This window comes from Mugil cephalus, chromosome 19, assembly GCF_022458985.1.
Source record: "Mugil cephalus isolate CIBA_MC_2020 chromosome 19, CIBA_Mcephalus_1.1, whole genome shotgun sequence".
Lineage (NCBI taxonomy): Eukaryota > Metazoa > Chordata > Actinopteri > Mugiliformes > Mugilidae > Mugil > Mugil cephalus.
In genome coordinates this window covers 1,502,900-1,517,866 of record NC_061788.1, presented here as the reverse complement: position 1 = coordinate 1,517,866, position 14,967 = coordinate 1,502,900, and the positions used below count along the sequence as shown (strand labels likewise).

Sequence of the window (14,967 nt, the reverse complement as noted above, 5' to 3'; positions counted from 1 at the left end):
CCTGAGAGACCACTGCATGAAGCCAATGGACTTCCCTTAATAATTAACTTCCTATCAGGACTCGTGTGGATTATCGTATGAGTTTAAATCTGCACCACTTGTGTTGTTTTTTTATTGGAGCCATAGAAAGTCTCTAACAACCCTTTAACTCGCAAACAGCCGCAATTATGGCGAAATAGCCCAATTTCCAATTACCTTATCACAGAGCTGATTAGCGGCGATGGCTCTCTGGGTGACGACTGATTTGAAGGAATTTAGAACGAGATGAACGGCAGCGGAGGCGTTTTATCGTCCTTATCAATGCTTGGCATTCAGGCTTTAATAAAGCAATTATAAGCACACACAGGGCACCGAGTTATTCTAAAGCAGTAAATCCTGATATAATGTGATTTTACCACGCAGAAAAACAAACTCCAAACTTCATCCACCCACTTTATTATCACTCGACCTTAGCGATAGCTGGAGGAGAATCTGAGCGAGGACCTGAGCGCTACACTGGGGTTTTATCAGCTGTAATCAGTTACCCAACCTCTGCTGAGGAGTTTCTGTTGGACCCTCGTGAAAAAGAGACGACAACGCGCTCGCTTTTCTGTCCACAATAAAACATCTGACCCTGACCCTGAAACGAAGCGGTGGTGATAGCGTATCAGTCGGCTTCCACGCGGGACCACGGCAGGGTCCTTCCAACCCTGATGCTGTTAGTATGTGTGTGATGGGTGACGGGGGGTGGGGGGTGGATCATCCCACAGGTATTTGATCAGTTTGGGATCTAGTGAATTTGGAGTCTTCAGGGTTTTTTTGAGTTGTTCCTAAAATGTTTTCTGCGTGTACCATCAAGAAGTGTCATTGCTTTGGGGTTGGGGGAAGGAAGGGGGGGGGGCGTCTGGTGTGGTCTGGTCTGGTCTGGTCTGGTCTAGGTGGGTGCTACATGTACAAGTAATATCCACACCAATGAATGTCAGGTCCAAAAGTTTTCCAGCAGAACACTGAATTGTCACAAGATGGATTTAATGTTGTTTATTCTCCTGTTGGTGGTCATAATGTTGTGGCTGATAGGAGGATCTCTCTCTCTCACACATACACACAATATATAGTCACAGAAATTCCTAATAATGTCATCACCTGCTGCTGTGGACTAAGCTAGGTAGCTGGTGTCTGGTAGCATCTTACTTCTGATCTTGGCCGAAGGGAGATGTGTTGGTTGAAGTGTAGTTGCATGTCTCATCACCTCTATTACCTACTGCTGCTGGCTAAGCTAGGCTAGTTAGTAGCCGACTGCTAGCCTGCTAGTCGGTTTTTCAGTTGGACTAGGTTTCTCAATGAGTTTTGCCTCAGATCATGGCACAAGGGATTATAAAATCTTGTCCTGTGTATCAATGGATTAACGAATAGTCACAGAAATGAAATATTGTGGATGTGAATGTAAATTTTAACGACTCATCTTGAACTGAGCGTTTGTGCATAAACATATTCAGTCAGATCTTTAAAAATAACTCATCTGAGAGACGTGGAGATGAATTTGTTGACAACGAAATGTCTCTGATGGGTTGGAGGACTTTCCGGTTGATGCAGAGGTATTTCTGTCTCTTACCACATACATATTCTGCTAAGAAGCATGGCTATGCTAGGCTAATTTAGGGCAACAGTTGGTGGGAAAGAAAGAAAGGAAGAAAGAAAGAAGAACTGTAGCTTTAGTCCAGGCTAGATGGGTACAATATTGAGCACTCACCGGGTGGATGTCTATGAAGAGGCCATGCTCCGACTCACTGGGATGAAGACCCATCACGTAGTCCAGCAGCACAGGGTCGGCATTATAGAAGTGAGGATGTGAGATAAAGACTGGAGAATCTGGGAAAACAAAAAAATTGGACAAAGAATGAAGATTCAGCAGTAACTAGAACCTACCAAGCTAAAACCTCCCTGAACATGGAGTCAATGCAAACATACAAAACCGGTTAACCTGGATCTAATTATTAGGGCTTTTGAAACAAGGTTTTAAGTTGTGGCTGGTCTGAGTGGCAGGTGGATGTCCATAGCCAGTCACTGTATATTCGAAGCCATTACTGTGCTGGTATATGACACATATATACATATGTGCCTGGTAACAATCATTATGGGACACGTTTCTAAAAATAGCTCTGCACACAACCAGTCCTACAGTCAATTGGTGCCATTTAGTTGTAAACCAATTTAACTCCTCGGTCCTCAGGTGAGAACGGCTCAACAGATAAAAACCCCGACCCCAAGCGATCGGCAGATCTTTGCAAGACGAAAGAGATGTTTGTTCTGACCTCTAAGCTAAGACGAAGGCGTCCACCGTCGACACTGCATTGTGCTTCGAAAATGCCCATCAGGAAACGTATGAATGTCATCACAAGAGTCTGTCTATATGACTCTATATGAATAATGCATGTGCAAAACCAAATAACTGGTAAAGAAAAAACCTACATTTCTAAACACGTCAGATATCTAAAGCTAAAAACACGTTTACGCTCTCTTGAGGTGGATCTTCAGACGTATCGATATAAAAGTTTATCACAAAAGTGCAATGAAAACACTTTTTTGGCATTTCCCCGTCATTGGAGGTGATGCAGGAGGTCATGTGACCAGTTCACTTGAAGTCCATCACCCTCAAAGTGACGAGGATTTAAGAAAATTACGGGACATCACGTAAAGACAAGACTTTACAAGAGTCACAGCTCATTCGCAAAACACCTTTCAATGGAAACGCATACAAAGAGCAATTAGACTTCATCAGAATTTCTGAAATACTGTTTTTATTTTGCAAAAAACTGTAATGGACATGCAGCTAGTGATCCCTACAAGTTGGTCAGGAATTCTCAGAGGTGTCTAACCAACGAATTGGGAAAGAGTTCATGTATCTGCTTCCAAGGTTTCAGCCAATATAGTTAATTTATTTGAGTTTTATTACCTAGAAAAGTAGCTCCCAACAGTTTGTGGTTTTCTGTTTTCTGTTCTTTGTAAATTATTGGCTTGTTGGACTGTTATTCTGAGAAATCCATGCGGTAAAATGATCCATCCATGTTCGAGGTCCTGATTTCACACCAAACTAGAAAGTTGAGAACCATATGTTGCACATTTCTACTCACTGTGACGGCAGGTGCTGACGTTCAGCAGCCCCGACTGTCTGCAGGGGCAGAAGCCTTCATTGGGAGCGTAGTCCGTCCCATTGGCAAACATGGTCTTGGGTGCAACGAATCTGTACAGAGGGATGCCGTTCATCTTGCCGGAGCGCTGGTAGACGAGCTCCATAGACCTGAAAATGGACAGGAATCAGTAAATACGCAAAGGAATGAACGACTAAAAGGTTCTGGGAGGTGACCCGCCTCAAAAGTATAAATAAATCAAGAATAGCTCCAATGCATCAGGTTCATAGGCGTGACCCTTGTCTACATGGACAAGTAGACTTCAGAGAATCTCATTCCCGTTCTCTGGACATTAGGATCAAACCAAAGAACCCAAAGTTCCTCCACGTTGGGTTTTTACCTCTTAAAGTGAATCTGGCTCCAAAATGCTACTGATTCACTACAGGATGTTTTACAGGATTATTTACTCCTCGTATGAACAGATTGCGCACATTAAAGAATCCATAAAAACATTGATGTTTCCTCCGTAATGTTACATGCTACATATCAATGCTAAGGTCATGTTCTACACTAGATGACTGCGTGGTATTTGTTATGTGTAGCTCCATCATTGGACGACGAGTTGGAGGCAAAAGACCACATAAGAAACGTGGGATTCTGTCAGGCCAGTCACCATGTGGTTGTTGTTGTTGTTGTTAGTCGCTATTTATTTTTATGTTGTCATATTTTCTGATGTTTTGTGTTTTTGCAGAAAATTGTAATATTGACATGTTGCAATAATCTTATAAACTGTGTTTTTTTTGCCTCTGCCTGCACCGTTTCCTTATTTATTTCTATTTTTGCCACATTTTGTGTGTCTTTTAAAAAGAAATGTGCAAAATAAAAACTCGAAACATAAGTAAATAGTGCACAGACGAAGGCTGGGGGTCCAAGCACTGGTATCAAACACAGATATCTTTGTTTCTATTACACAGACCCCTCAAGATAACACAATGTCACACACGATTATATTGCACAAAGCCCACGTCTACACGATTAAACTAATTAAGATAAGATAAGATAAAACTTTATTGATCCCCAATGGGGAAATGAAAATTACACACAGTCCTTGAAAACAAGTCCCAACAGTGGACAAACAAATTGACAGGGTGATCTGATTCTCTGCACCTTGAGATGTTTATTAGCTCACAAACTGAACTCACTATAGAATTCAAAGTTTCCTTTTTGTAGAAGCAGCAGAATGAGAATGTGTTGGTACCTGCAGGCGTCGGGGCTGTAGAAGGACAGAGTGCTCTCTTTTGTCAGGAAAGGTGGCCACATCTGTCCAGCGGTTCCATTGATCATGTTACACTGAGGAGTCCTCCAGTAGCTCAGCTGTTATAAGAGAAAGAGAAAGAGAAAGAGAGAGGACGGTGAGAGGACGAGTAAATATGGAAACACATGGGAGACGTGAACAGGTCTGGGTTTCACCTCCGTCAGGCCGTTCCACGAGTCCACGTCGTGGACTTTACTGATGTCGTCTTGTCCCGTGAAGATGGTGAAGAGGCCGGTGTTGGAGTTGTTGAACTAAATAATAATGATAATGATTAGAACAGTTAAGAGGAAAAGTTGAATTTTAAACAACCTGGAGTCTCTGTGGAACAGTTTGGAATAAAGTGCTAATGCACAGAGTTTAAAAACAGATACAAAAAATCCTTTTATAAAATCAACGCTTTTTAAATGAACAGTTGTATGTGTCTCATTGTGTTTTTGTGTCGTGTTATTCTGCGGTCGTCTTGACCCGAGTTGTATTTTATTATTCTTATCTGTTGGGTTTTATGTTCTTCTGGAAGGTTTGAATATCCTGCAGCACTTTCCAGCTGTGTCTTTATGTTTTTATGTGTCATTTTATGACTTTGAAGAAAAGCGCAATAGGAACCTGTTGGTTATTGTAGACGACTTTACATATAAAATTTGATTTATTGATATAAAACAATGAAAAAAGAAAATTTGACGATCATTTTGCTTTGATATGATTTGTGAATCAGGGCCAGGATCATAGTTCTTGTTGTTGTTGTTCTTGTTGTTGTTCTTGTTGTTGTTCTTGTTCTTCTTGTTCTTCTTCTTCTTCTTCTTCTTCGCCACAAACTATTTATTTTTGGAACATGATGAGAGAGTTTGTGTTGAACATGTTATTGTTCTGTTTTTTTATTCCTATGTTCACTCCTCTAATAATTAACAGCTGCATCAAGAACATCTGTTTCTTTAAAATAAATGAATGAATAGTTTAGTATTGGACACAGTCAGTAGCTGACCACTGGTTTGCTGGTTGGACCTGGCTTCTAAAGGAGTTTTTCCTCAGATCATGGCTCAAGTGATTGTAACATGTCGTCCTGTGTGTTAATGAATAAGGTGAGAAACATCCAGTGAGGGGAAACCTCAGTAACATGAGAACACAACGGAAGTTCACGGCGTTCGTAAACTCACTTCAGCAAAGAGGCCAAACTTGCCCGATAAGGGCAGCATGCCGGGGAAGTATTTGTTAAGGAAATCCACCAGCTCGCTGTCGTAGCCCCACATCAGCTCCCCCACCGTCTTGGTCAGGAAGGGCCCCTCCTTAAACGTCTTGAAGGAGGCGCTGATCATCAAACGCACGGCGAAGGGCATCTTTTCCATCATCACCGACGCACCCTGGGCGGCAAACAAACAGAGACACTCAACCAACGAAGGAAAACGACCAAGAAGAGGAAGCAAGACGCAGGAGGAGAAGAAGAAGTGGAGAGGAGGAAGCAGAAACGAGGCCTCACCAGCACCAGCATGTTGGGAATCGTGACCACGTCCGACTCGTTGCCCACAGACATGGACGGCTCGAAGAAATACTGCCTGTACTCTCTGTAGGACACCGTGTCGTTGGGATGAAACGTGATGTTGTCTTTCTGGATTCTTTTTCTACGAATAAAAAGGGAGAAAATATATATTTAGATAAACACACATATACACATATATCTCCTGTGGTTCAAGGCTCAATCTGTCCTCAGAGTCCAGAGGCTGTGATGAAGACGTAGAGAAGTCGGCTGATCGCTGTGGTTTTATTTTAAAAGCTGCTTTTAAACCACTGTTGTGAAAAGAAAAGTGTTTCTATAGAACCACGACCTCAAGGGAAAAGACATTTAAACCAGAAAAGAGCAGATTTAACAAATAAATAAAACCGTGGAGACGCAAACATTTACTATGAAAATAATAAAATATCAACACCTGGTCTCATCTACCTGCTGTTAATTAATTAATACGTGTCCCCATTAATTCATCCTCAGACAGAACCAGAGATCTGATCTAAATCAGCTGCAGCGCCACCATGTGGTCAGTAGAATATTGTATCAGCTGCTGCCTCTGATGGATCTCTACCTACAACTGGACCAGAACCAGAGTAGGAAGGAATGAAGGAAGGAAGGAAGGAAGGAAGGAAGGAAGGAAGGAAAGTAGGGAGGGAGGGAGGAAAGGAGGAAAGGAAGGAAAGGAAAGGAAAGGAAAGGAAAGGAAAGGAAAGGAAAGGAAAGGAAAGGAAAGGAAAGGAAAGGAAGGAAGGATGGAAAGAGGAAAGGAAAGGAGAAGGGAAGGAAGCAAGGAAGGAGGAAAGGAGGGAGAGAGGGAGGAAAGGAGGAAATTAAGGAAAGTAAAGGAAGAAAGGAAGGAAGGAAGGAAGGAAGGAAATGAAGGAAAGTAAAGGAAGGAAGGAAGCAAAAAAGAAAGAAAGAAAGAAAAAGATAAAGAAAGAAAGAAAGAAAGAAAGAAAGAAAGAAAGAAAGAAAGAAAGAAAGAAAGAAAGAAGAACCGATCGTTTCCTGAGTTGGTTCTAGTTCAGATTCTTTGATGATCTGATTTGTTTCCTCATGAATTCTCCTGATTTATAGCTTTCAACACTGTCTCCTACACTTCCCATCATGCATCTCAGCAGCGTGTTTCCTGGTGAACGACAAACTGGGACGAGCAGCGGCTTCAAGCTGTGCTGCTACAAATAAAACCACCACCGTCTCCGTGTAGGACGACAGAAAAGCAGCTGTGAACAGCGTGAGAGTCACCGGCGCCAAGAAGCAGCAGCTCGGATTCACTCAGCAGAACCAGCGGGACGTCTGCACCACAGCAGCTTCTGTCTACGGGACAAACAAGACGTCAAAACCGTCCCCAGCTCTTCGTCTTCATCCTCAGTCTGAGGCTGCATCCGCTAAAATGAAACACATGCACCAACGGGACGGGACGGGGACGGGGACGGGGACGGGGGGGTTTAGAGGTTCATGCACAATAACTTTTGCCATTAATTAATCAGCACCAGACTCTGGAGCTTCACTCTGATTCTAATTTGTTTGCAGAGGTGGAGACTAACTGTGAAGCAGTTGGGGGTGAAACGCCCGTCCTCCCTCCCCCCTCCTCCCCCTCCTCCCCCCTCCTCCCCCTCCTCCCCCCTCGGGTACATACGCTATGCATCAGGGTTTGGGCCGCGTCCCGCCTGTTAAACTGTTACATGCCTTGCAGGCTGCAGGCAGGCACACAGTGTTCCAGCTCGTTCTCAGAGACACAGGCTGAATAAAGACTCAGTCTGGGTGTGTCGGACATTTCAGAGGACGGACGTGCAACAATAAACACCGTCAGCATCATTTAAACTAAAACATTATTTAAGTTTCAACTTCTAAAACCTTTAAAGTTCCTCTGTGTGTTTGGATCAACATCATAAACCGCTGAACATTTGATTTATTCTTATTTATTTGAGCGTCTCATTTAACATCAAAGGTGAAAATGTTACAGATTTTCCTTGGAAATATTTTTATTAATTAATATAAATATTAATTATATTTATATTCATTTATTTTGTTATATTAAATTATTTGGGGAGATTTAAATATAAATATTAATTAACTTCTCATTATTATTTTTGAATTTGAGCTTCATGAATTCATAATTAAAATAACAACAATAATAATTATTATTATCATCATTATTATTAGTATTATTATTATTATTATTATTTTCCAGATTAGGTTTGTAGATGTATCTGTAGAGGAACTCAAATCCAAATCTTAAAGACTTTTTTAAATAAATCCGAGGTGTATTTACTGATTTGGGCCAAACCACTATTATATAAAACTCAAACAATGTCCTTTCATTCACAACAACAACCAAACTACACACTGAAATAAAACCCAGTTTCCACTTTGACATAAATTAAAATGAACAGGCTCCTGCCGTGAATCAGAAACAAACATCAGGAGGTCGAGGTGAATCAGTAACTTCCAAACTAATTAAGCTCTGAGGATGTTTTAGACCATTTCACCGTCCGACGAGAGCCTCAGTCTGAACTAAACCCAAACACACTGAAGGAATCACAGCTGGGAGAGGAGGCCAGATGTGGGGGGGGGACTGAGGCCTCGGCTGTGAGGCCTGATCTCCAGACCCAACATTCAGAGCAGAACTGAACCCGACTGATTCATCAGCTGATCACAGGTAGAGAGAGTTAAAGGACGGAGGAGCTGTTCATCACCGACTCTTTACTTTCTCTGTGAAGGTTTTTCTCTATCAGCTTTGGCCCAACACAGACATCTTTACACTGCGAGGACCCGAAACACAGCACGCAACAAAACAACCACAAAACACCTCACAACACTCTACACAACAAAGAGGAAAACCACACGTGTAGAACAGGACGCAGCTCCGGTTAATTATAGATCCACTCACAGAAACATTTCCATCAGCAGAGAAAACACAGACGCACTAAAATAAAAAGATCAGCTGATGAACCTCCTCCTCCTCCTCCTCCTCCTCCTCCTCCTCCTCCTCCTCCTCCTCCTCCTCCTCCTCCTCCTCCTCCGACACTTTTCCTCCTAAACTGCGTCGTCTTTAATAGCGACTGAAACAAACTAACACATCTGATGTAAAATAAATATGGAGAGAACGGCTCTAAAGTGTTTTATTTACTGCAGGAGTCTCTAACGTTTCTCAGGACAAGGACTTTAAAGGTGCTGCCTGCTACATATGTTCTATATGAAACTAGTATATTATCATCTTTGTGCATTAAATACTAAACTGCAGCCGCTCACTGTTACTCTGATTTTATTTGTTCTTATCTCGTGACTCTTGGAGGAAACAGCTGATTGATCTTTAACACATTTAAGCTCATTTTCTTTAAAACGATCTTTTATTCTGGTCTTATTTTTCCCGTCTGAAGCTACGTCTCCGTTAAGGAAGTGAAGCGTCGTGTCCTGTACCTGTAAACGTAGGGTCCTCTCTCCTCCACCATGGGCTTCTCTCCCTTCAGGATCTCCTGAGGGTTCAGGACGTTGAAGAAGTAGACGGACATGAAGAAGGGGACGGGGACGTCCTTCCACATGGTGTAGGACAGCTCGTTCTTCGGACTGATCACGATGTTCTGACGGGAAGAAACAAAACGTCAGCGTCGACTTCATCAGAGACGCGTTCGTGCTTTTATTTTAGAGATAAATCACATCGTCAGCTCAGCTCAGCCACTTTAAACGTCACATTATTTTCTTTTTCTTTTCATTATGAAACAAACTACGGCAGCAACTTTCATAATAATATATATATTTAAATTATGTTTTCATGCAAACACAAAATCAAATGACGAAACGTTACAACTTTTCATCTGGAAACATTTTTTCTATTTTTTCAAATAAATCACAATAATAATAATAACACTAATAATAATTATCTGCTCCAGATCAGACTGGTACACGTATCTGTAGTGTTTCAGGCAGTAGAGTGAATTAACTTCACGCCGTCTTAGAGGAAACTTCTCCGTCGTGTCGTGTCGTGTTGTGTAATCCTGAGTTCTGTTCACGCTAACGTGTGAAGCGGAGGCTACTTTAGGTCAGGGCTTTTTTTCATGCAAACATGACGGCGGAGCGGCTTTAGGCTTCGTTCAGACAGTTTTCATAAACTCAAAAAAAAAAATGCTTGACTGGGAAAAACAACAAGTAGATGAATCAGCAACAAAGAAAGAAAAAATAAAGAAAAATAACCTCAGCGAAGAAACTAAAGCTGCAGAAGAGGAAGAACGACGACCTAAAGCCACGTTCCTCATTCTCTCTGAACTTTATTTATTATTTCTTTATTTATTCTGCATTTGTCTCCAGACAGATTTAAGAAGCATTTCTGGACGTATTTATCTCAACACTCTGCAAATTTCTGCTTTTCTCTAATTAATGTCTGAATATAAATATATATATATATATATATATATACATATATGTTGATTTAAGTCTGAATACAGTTTAATGAATAAAGTAAATTTACAGCTTTTACTGAAATATGACGACAGTGTTAACTGACCGTTCCTTCTGTCTGATAATAAAAATAAACCTCCACCGTTCATAGACGTAGATGAAGCCCTCGTATCTTTTTAGAACAAATAATAATAATAATGATAATAATGATTATCTGTTGACAGTTTTCTGTCTATATTGTTGATGTTTAGTAATTGAGACTGTTGTGACATTTAATTGTGACATTTTTACCAGAGTATTTTCCTCCGTATTTTAACTCAACGTCATCTGAGAATAAATCATCACTAATAGTTTATTTTCTTGGTGAAATCCGTCTGTGTTACAAATAATAATAATAAGAAGAAGAATTAAAGAAAAATCCTAAAATAAGTCAGAATATTGTTTAAAATGCTCCAGAATAAAGTACAAATATAGTTTCTAGTCAGATAATAGTAAAGTTTTGAACGTTAAGTAACTTTATGTCTTTTCCGAGTGAAAACGCTGCAGAATCTAAAATGCACTTAAGATTTTCTACATTTTTATCAGTGATAAAGTATTTTAGCTCCACGTCATTTAAGAACAAATAATCATCTATGACTTTATTAAAGTGTGAATATTGTTCTGTATTTTTACCAAATGATGTGGAAATATAGTTTCTAGATAAATAACATGTAACAGCTCTATTTTAAGTGACTTTCTGTCTTTACCGAGTAAAAATCCTGCAGAAAAACGTTTTTTAAAATGACTGTATTTCTCCACCTTTTGTCATTGAACAGGTTTTTATCAGAACCAGAATATTTTTCTGAGCTTTTATCTCCATAATTTGACCTGCACATAATGTGAGAGCCAGTAATTATCTATGAACATTAGAAAGTCTGTGTCTGTGATTATTAATCATCAGGATGAAGCACAAACACAGTTTCTGTCTAAAGTGACTTTGTGAAAATCCTGCAGAATGAGCTGAAAACACTTTCCATGTTTCCTCCAGTTCTTCCAGTACCAGAGTGTCTCCTGCACCTTTTCAGCTCCTTATCATCAGTTAAGAACAAATAATCATCTATTAGCGCTTTATTTCCGTGCACGCGCCTGTTATCGGTAACTGTTTTGCTCACGCGCGCAGGTGAAGCCGTGTGACACCGGTTAAAAGCCTTTAACCCGGCACGGGTTCATTTCTCTGGCTCCTCGTCACGTCTTTACCTTCACTATCTGGTCGTCGATGATGACCGGACCCACGAAGACCAGGACGATGCCGAGGACCGCGGCGACGACACCTGCGGCTATGAAGCCCACGGCCACCTTGGCTTTGTTAACGGCCATCCCGCTGCGCCGCTCCGCTCTTTGTTTACCTTCGGGTTCGCGTGTCTCGCGTTAGCAGCGCGTGTGTGTGGACGCAGCTCAGCGTGGACGTGTCTCAGAAGAGTCTCAGGAATAATGTCCACGTTTCATTTTAAAGCTACAGCCTAACTCCAGCCCTCAGAGGCTCATTGATCTGTCTTATCGCTGCTGACCTGTCTACATCGTCGCCTTATTTATATCCTCACGGCCACGCCCCCTCCACCTCCACCGGGGGTTCTGGGTAATGTAGTACATGGCCGTTCCTCACTGATTTACACATTTTATCAAGATTTTGTAACATTTAATAAGTTTAAAACTTTAAAATTACAAAATACTTTTTACTCTTTTAACTTTCCTATTCATTGACCACATCCAAAGAATAATGACGCTTTTCTGTTCACTCGTCTGTTTAGTTCCACTCTGTCCACTGTCAGAGAATTGTAGATCTGTGCGTACGGTTCCTCCCAAAAGTATTGGAACAGGCAAATTCCCTGTTTTTGTTGTTCGCTGAAGACATTTGGGTTTAAGATGAAAATATGAGTGTGAGAGAAGAGTTCAGTATGTCGGCTTTTATCACCGTTTCTATTACACCACAGCAGTTTTAGGTGAGCAGAAGTAATGGTAGCCATGTTGGTTTAGGCTAACAAGGCAAGGCAGGATTATGTCTTATCGTCATCACTCTTGTGATGAAATACATTCAAAACCAACTCTGACTTAACTTCTTCAATATAGGACTCACTAGTTTGTTTTATAATATTAATCAAAATCTTTTCTGCCTCAGACAGTTCCAGCTACACTTTCTCTTCTGGCTCTGCACTAACGTGTGGTCCTACGTCCTACGTCCTACATCCTACAGTTTCAGAGCCAGAAGGGTGTAACTAAGGACTTCCACCCTTCTGGCTCCAAACATTACTCACACTTTTGTGTTAGGTCTTAATTTTTTTGTTGGTTTATTCAATTTGATCTCAGATAGGTCTTTTTGGCACCATTGGATAGAGCTGATCAACACCTTTATTTTAATATGTAGAACTTATATTCGCCTAAAATGCCACTTACGTCTTTCTGGCTCCAAACCCTCGAAATCTGCACGATGAAAGATCTTTTAACTAAATACAACCACATTAACAGTGGAAAATAACTCACGAGTACAAAAAGCTGATTTAAAAGCCTCTTTGCAGATATTTTGATATTAAATTATGTTAGAATTTATTTGACAGCTTTATTTGAAAACACCCTGTCCAGTAAGTTTAATTGATTTTTTCTAGTATTTCAGTTCCTTTTTTCATTCTTATTTATTGGTTTTATTATTATTATTATTATTATTATTATAAGTTTTTGATCTCCAGTGTCTCACTGAATAATTTCCAGTTATTTATTTTCCTAAATTCTTCTTTCTTGTGAAGTTAACGTTTACGTGATGTTATGTGGCGCTGATACAAAAAATAGATTCTGATTCTGTCGGCTGCTGCAGCGATGCACATTTTATCTTGGTCTTCATCATAAATATGAGTTTTTTTAAAAGACAAAACATTAGGCACGCTTTTGCAAATAAATAAATAAATAATGGGATTATTACCTAACAGCACATAAACCACAGCCTGCACAATTAAAACAGCTGAATCAAGGCTGAACACCAGAACCTTCAGAAAGACAAAACTTACTGCAGGACCACTGTGTTAATGTACCTAATGAACTGGCAAGTGAGGCTCTATTCCCTAACAGCAGTGATCAAAAATATGTAAGTTATTACTTTCTTGATTTTACATGAGGAAAAAGTTCACAAACAAACTCTTCAGTGGAGAAAATAAAATGTTTGGAAGAGCGAATAGAGAGTGACTGTTCATGAGGACGGAGATTATGCAGGAGATTATGAGAGAGACCAGGAATAAAACTAGTTTAATAGTATTAACCCATCAGTTTCTAAATAAAATAAAATAAATTCGAATGCATGCTAATTTACATTCAGTATCCTTAATGCATCGCAGTCTTTGTGTCAGTGGTGGAAACTATATTTGCCGAACAGATTTAAGTCATTCTGCTTTTCATTGCACATTTAGATTATTTCTGCAAACATTTGTTGACAAATGATGACGTGTTAACATAGACAGAGGCGTTTAAAGAACATCTAACTTTTCTTTTTTTGCTCATTCTTATTTAGAGGAAGATAAAATCCCGTCTACGCTCCATGTGAAACAGCTTTTCTGCTACAAATAATTAACTTAAATATAGAAAACATGGATTAAATTACTGGCTGCATCCAACTCATTTCTATGTGGAGACATTTGTTGATTATCTAACAACCATCTGGATGGAACTCACCTTTTTGATTTGGTCCTTCATCACCACCGGCCCTATAATCATAGAAACTCCTCCAAAGATCAGAGTCAGGGTCCCCGCCACGATGAATCCAGCAGCTACTTTGGATTTGGTGACGGCCATGGCTGCTAATAAGAGGCTGAGATGTGAACGAGTGCTGCAGAGCCCAGGGATGAGTTCAGGGGGAAGAAACAGCAGGCGGGCGGTGCAGCCTCTGTTTATAGTGCTCCAAGCTCCGCCCCCTCCCCACACTTCTTCCCCACGTTCATCTCCATCCCGTCCAGACCGAGTGATGCTCGCCACGCTGCAGCCACATGACCAGAGGCAGTGAGCGCTAACTCAGATCAGATCAGGCTCAGAGTTTCTTCTGTCTCCTTTCAGCTTCTTTGTTTGTGTGGAAAACTTCTGGAGTCTTTCTACCACTGCTCAACAGAAACCATCTGATCATACTGCATAAGAGTGGAACGGTTATTTGTGTTTATCGGACCATTGGACTGACTGGTGCTTGGTGTTTGTTGCATCAAAAACATAAAACAAGATAAAAAATAAATCGTAAACATATGCACACTCAAATATTTTCACTGTTGATACAACAGAAGGAACATTCACAGTGGGAAGGTGGTGGATTCTCTCGAGGGGCGTGTCCATATAGTGGTTGTCAATGGCAACTGTCAATCATCACGATGTCACATCCTGTTTTTTTAAAGCGTCAAATAACTATATTTGCCTGTGCTTGTACTTTACTTGGGCCCAAGTCCCACCCACTACCACAGAGGGGGGTGGAGCTTATGATCTATACTGCAGCCTCCAGCCACCAGGGGGAGCTCTACATGCTTTGGCTTCACTTTAAAGGAGCTGTCGTTTCTTTACAGTTGCAGGATGGACATCAACTCATCAACTATCTCTGATTAGTTTTTCTCCTTGACGTTACAAAGACCAACGATGGCTGATTTTAGATT

At 40.7% G+C, this 14,967-nt stretch overlaps 1 protein-coding gene across 4 annotated transcripts in view; it reads right to left on the bottom strand.

Moving 5' to 3' along the window:
* Nucleotides 1–14,203, bottom strand: part of scarb1 (scavenger receptor class B, member 1) — a 28,648-nt gene extending 14,445 nt beyond the window's left edge. The window contains exons 1-8 of one of the 4 annotated variants that reach the window (XM_047570339.1): nt 14,012–14,203; nt 9,344–9,504; nt 5,894–6,035; nt 5,574–5,777; nt 4,578–4,673; nt 4,366–4,481; nt 3,111–3,277; nt 1,730–1,848 (exon numbers count right to left, since the gene is read on the bottom strand). In XM_047570339.1, the coding sequence (XP_047426295.1) occupies nt 1,730–1,848; nt 3,111–3,277; nt 4,366–4,481; nt 4,578–4,673; nt 5,574–5,777; nt 5,894–6,035; nt 9,344–9,504; nt 14,012–14,131 (1,125 nt within the window). In that variant the 5' untranslated portion in view covers nt 14,132–14,203. Of the gene's footprint in view, nt 1–1,729; nt 1,849–3,110; nt 3,278–4,365; nt 4,482–4,577; nt 4,674–5,573; nt 5,778–5,893; nt 6,036–9,343; nt 9,505–11,554; nt 11,900–14,011 lie in introns of those variants that run through there. The other 3 variants (XM_047570338.1, XM_047570340.1, XM_047570341.1) reach the window with 3 other exon arrangements.
* Nucleotides 14,204–14,967: the final 764 nt, after the last annotated feature.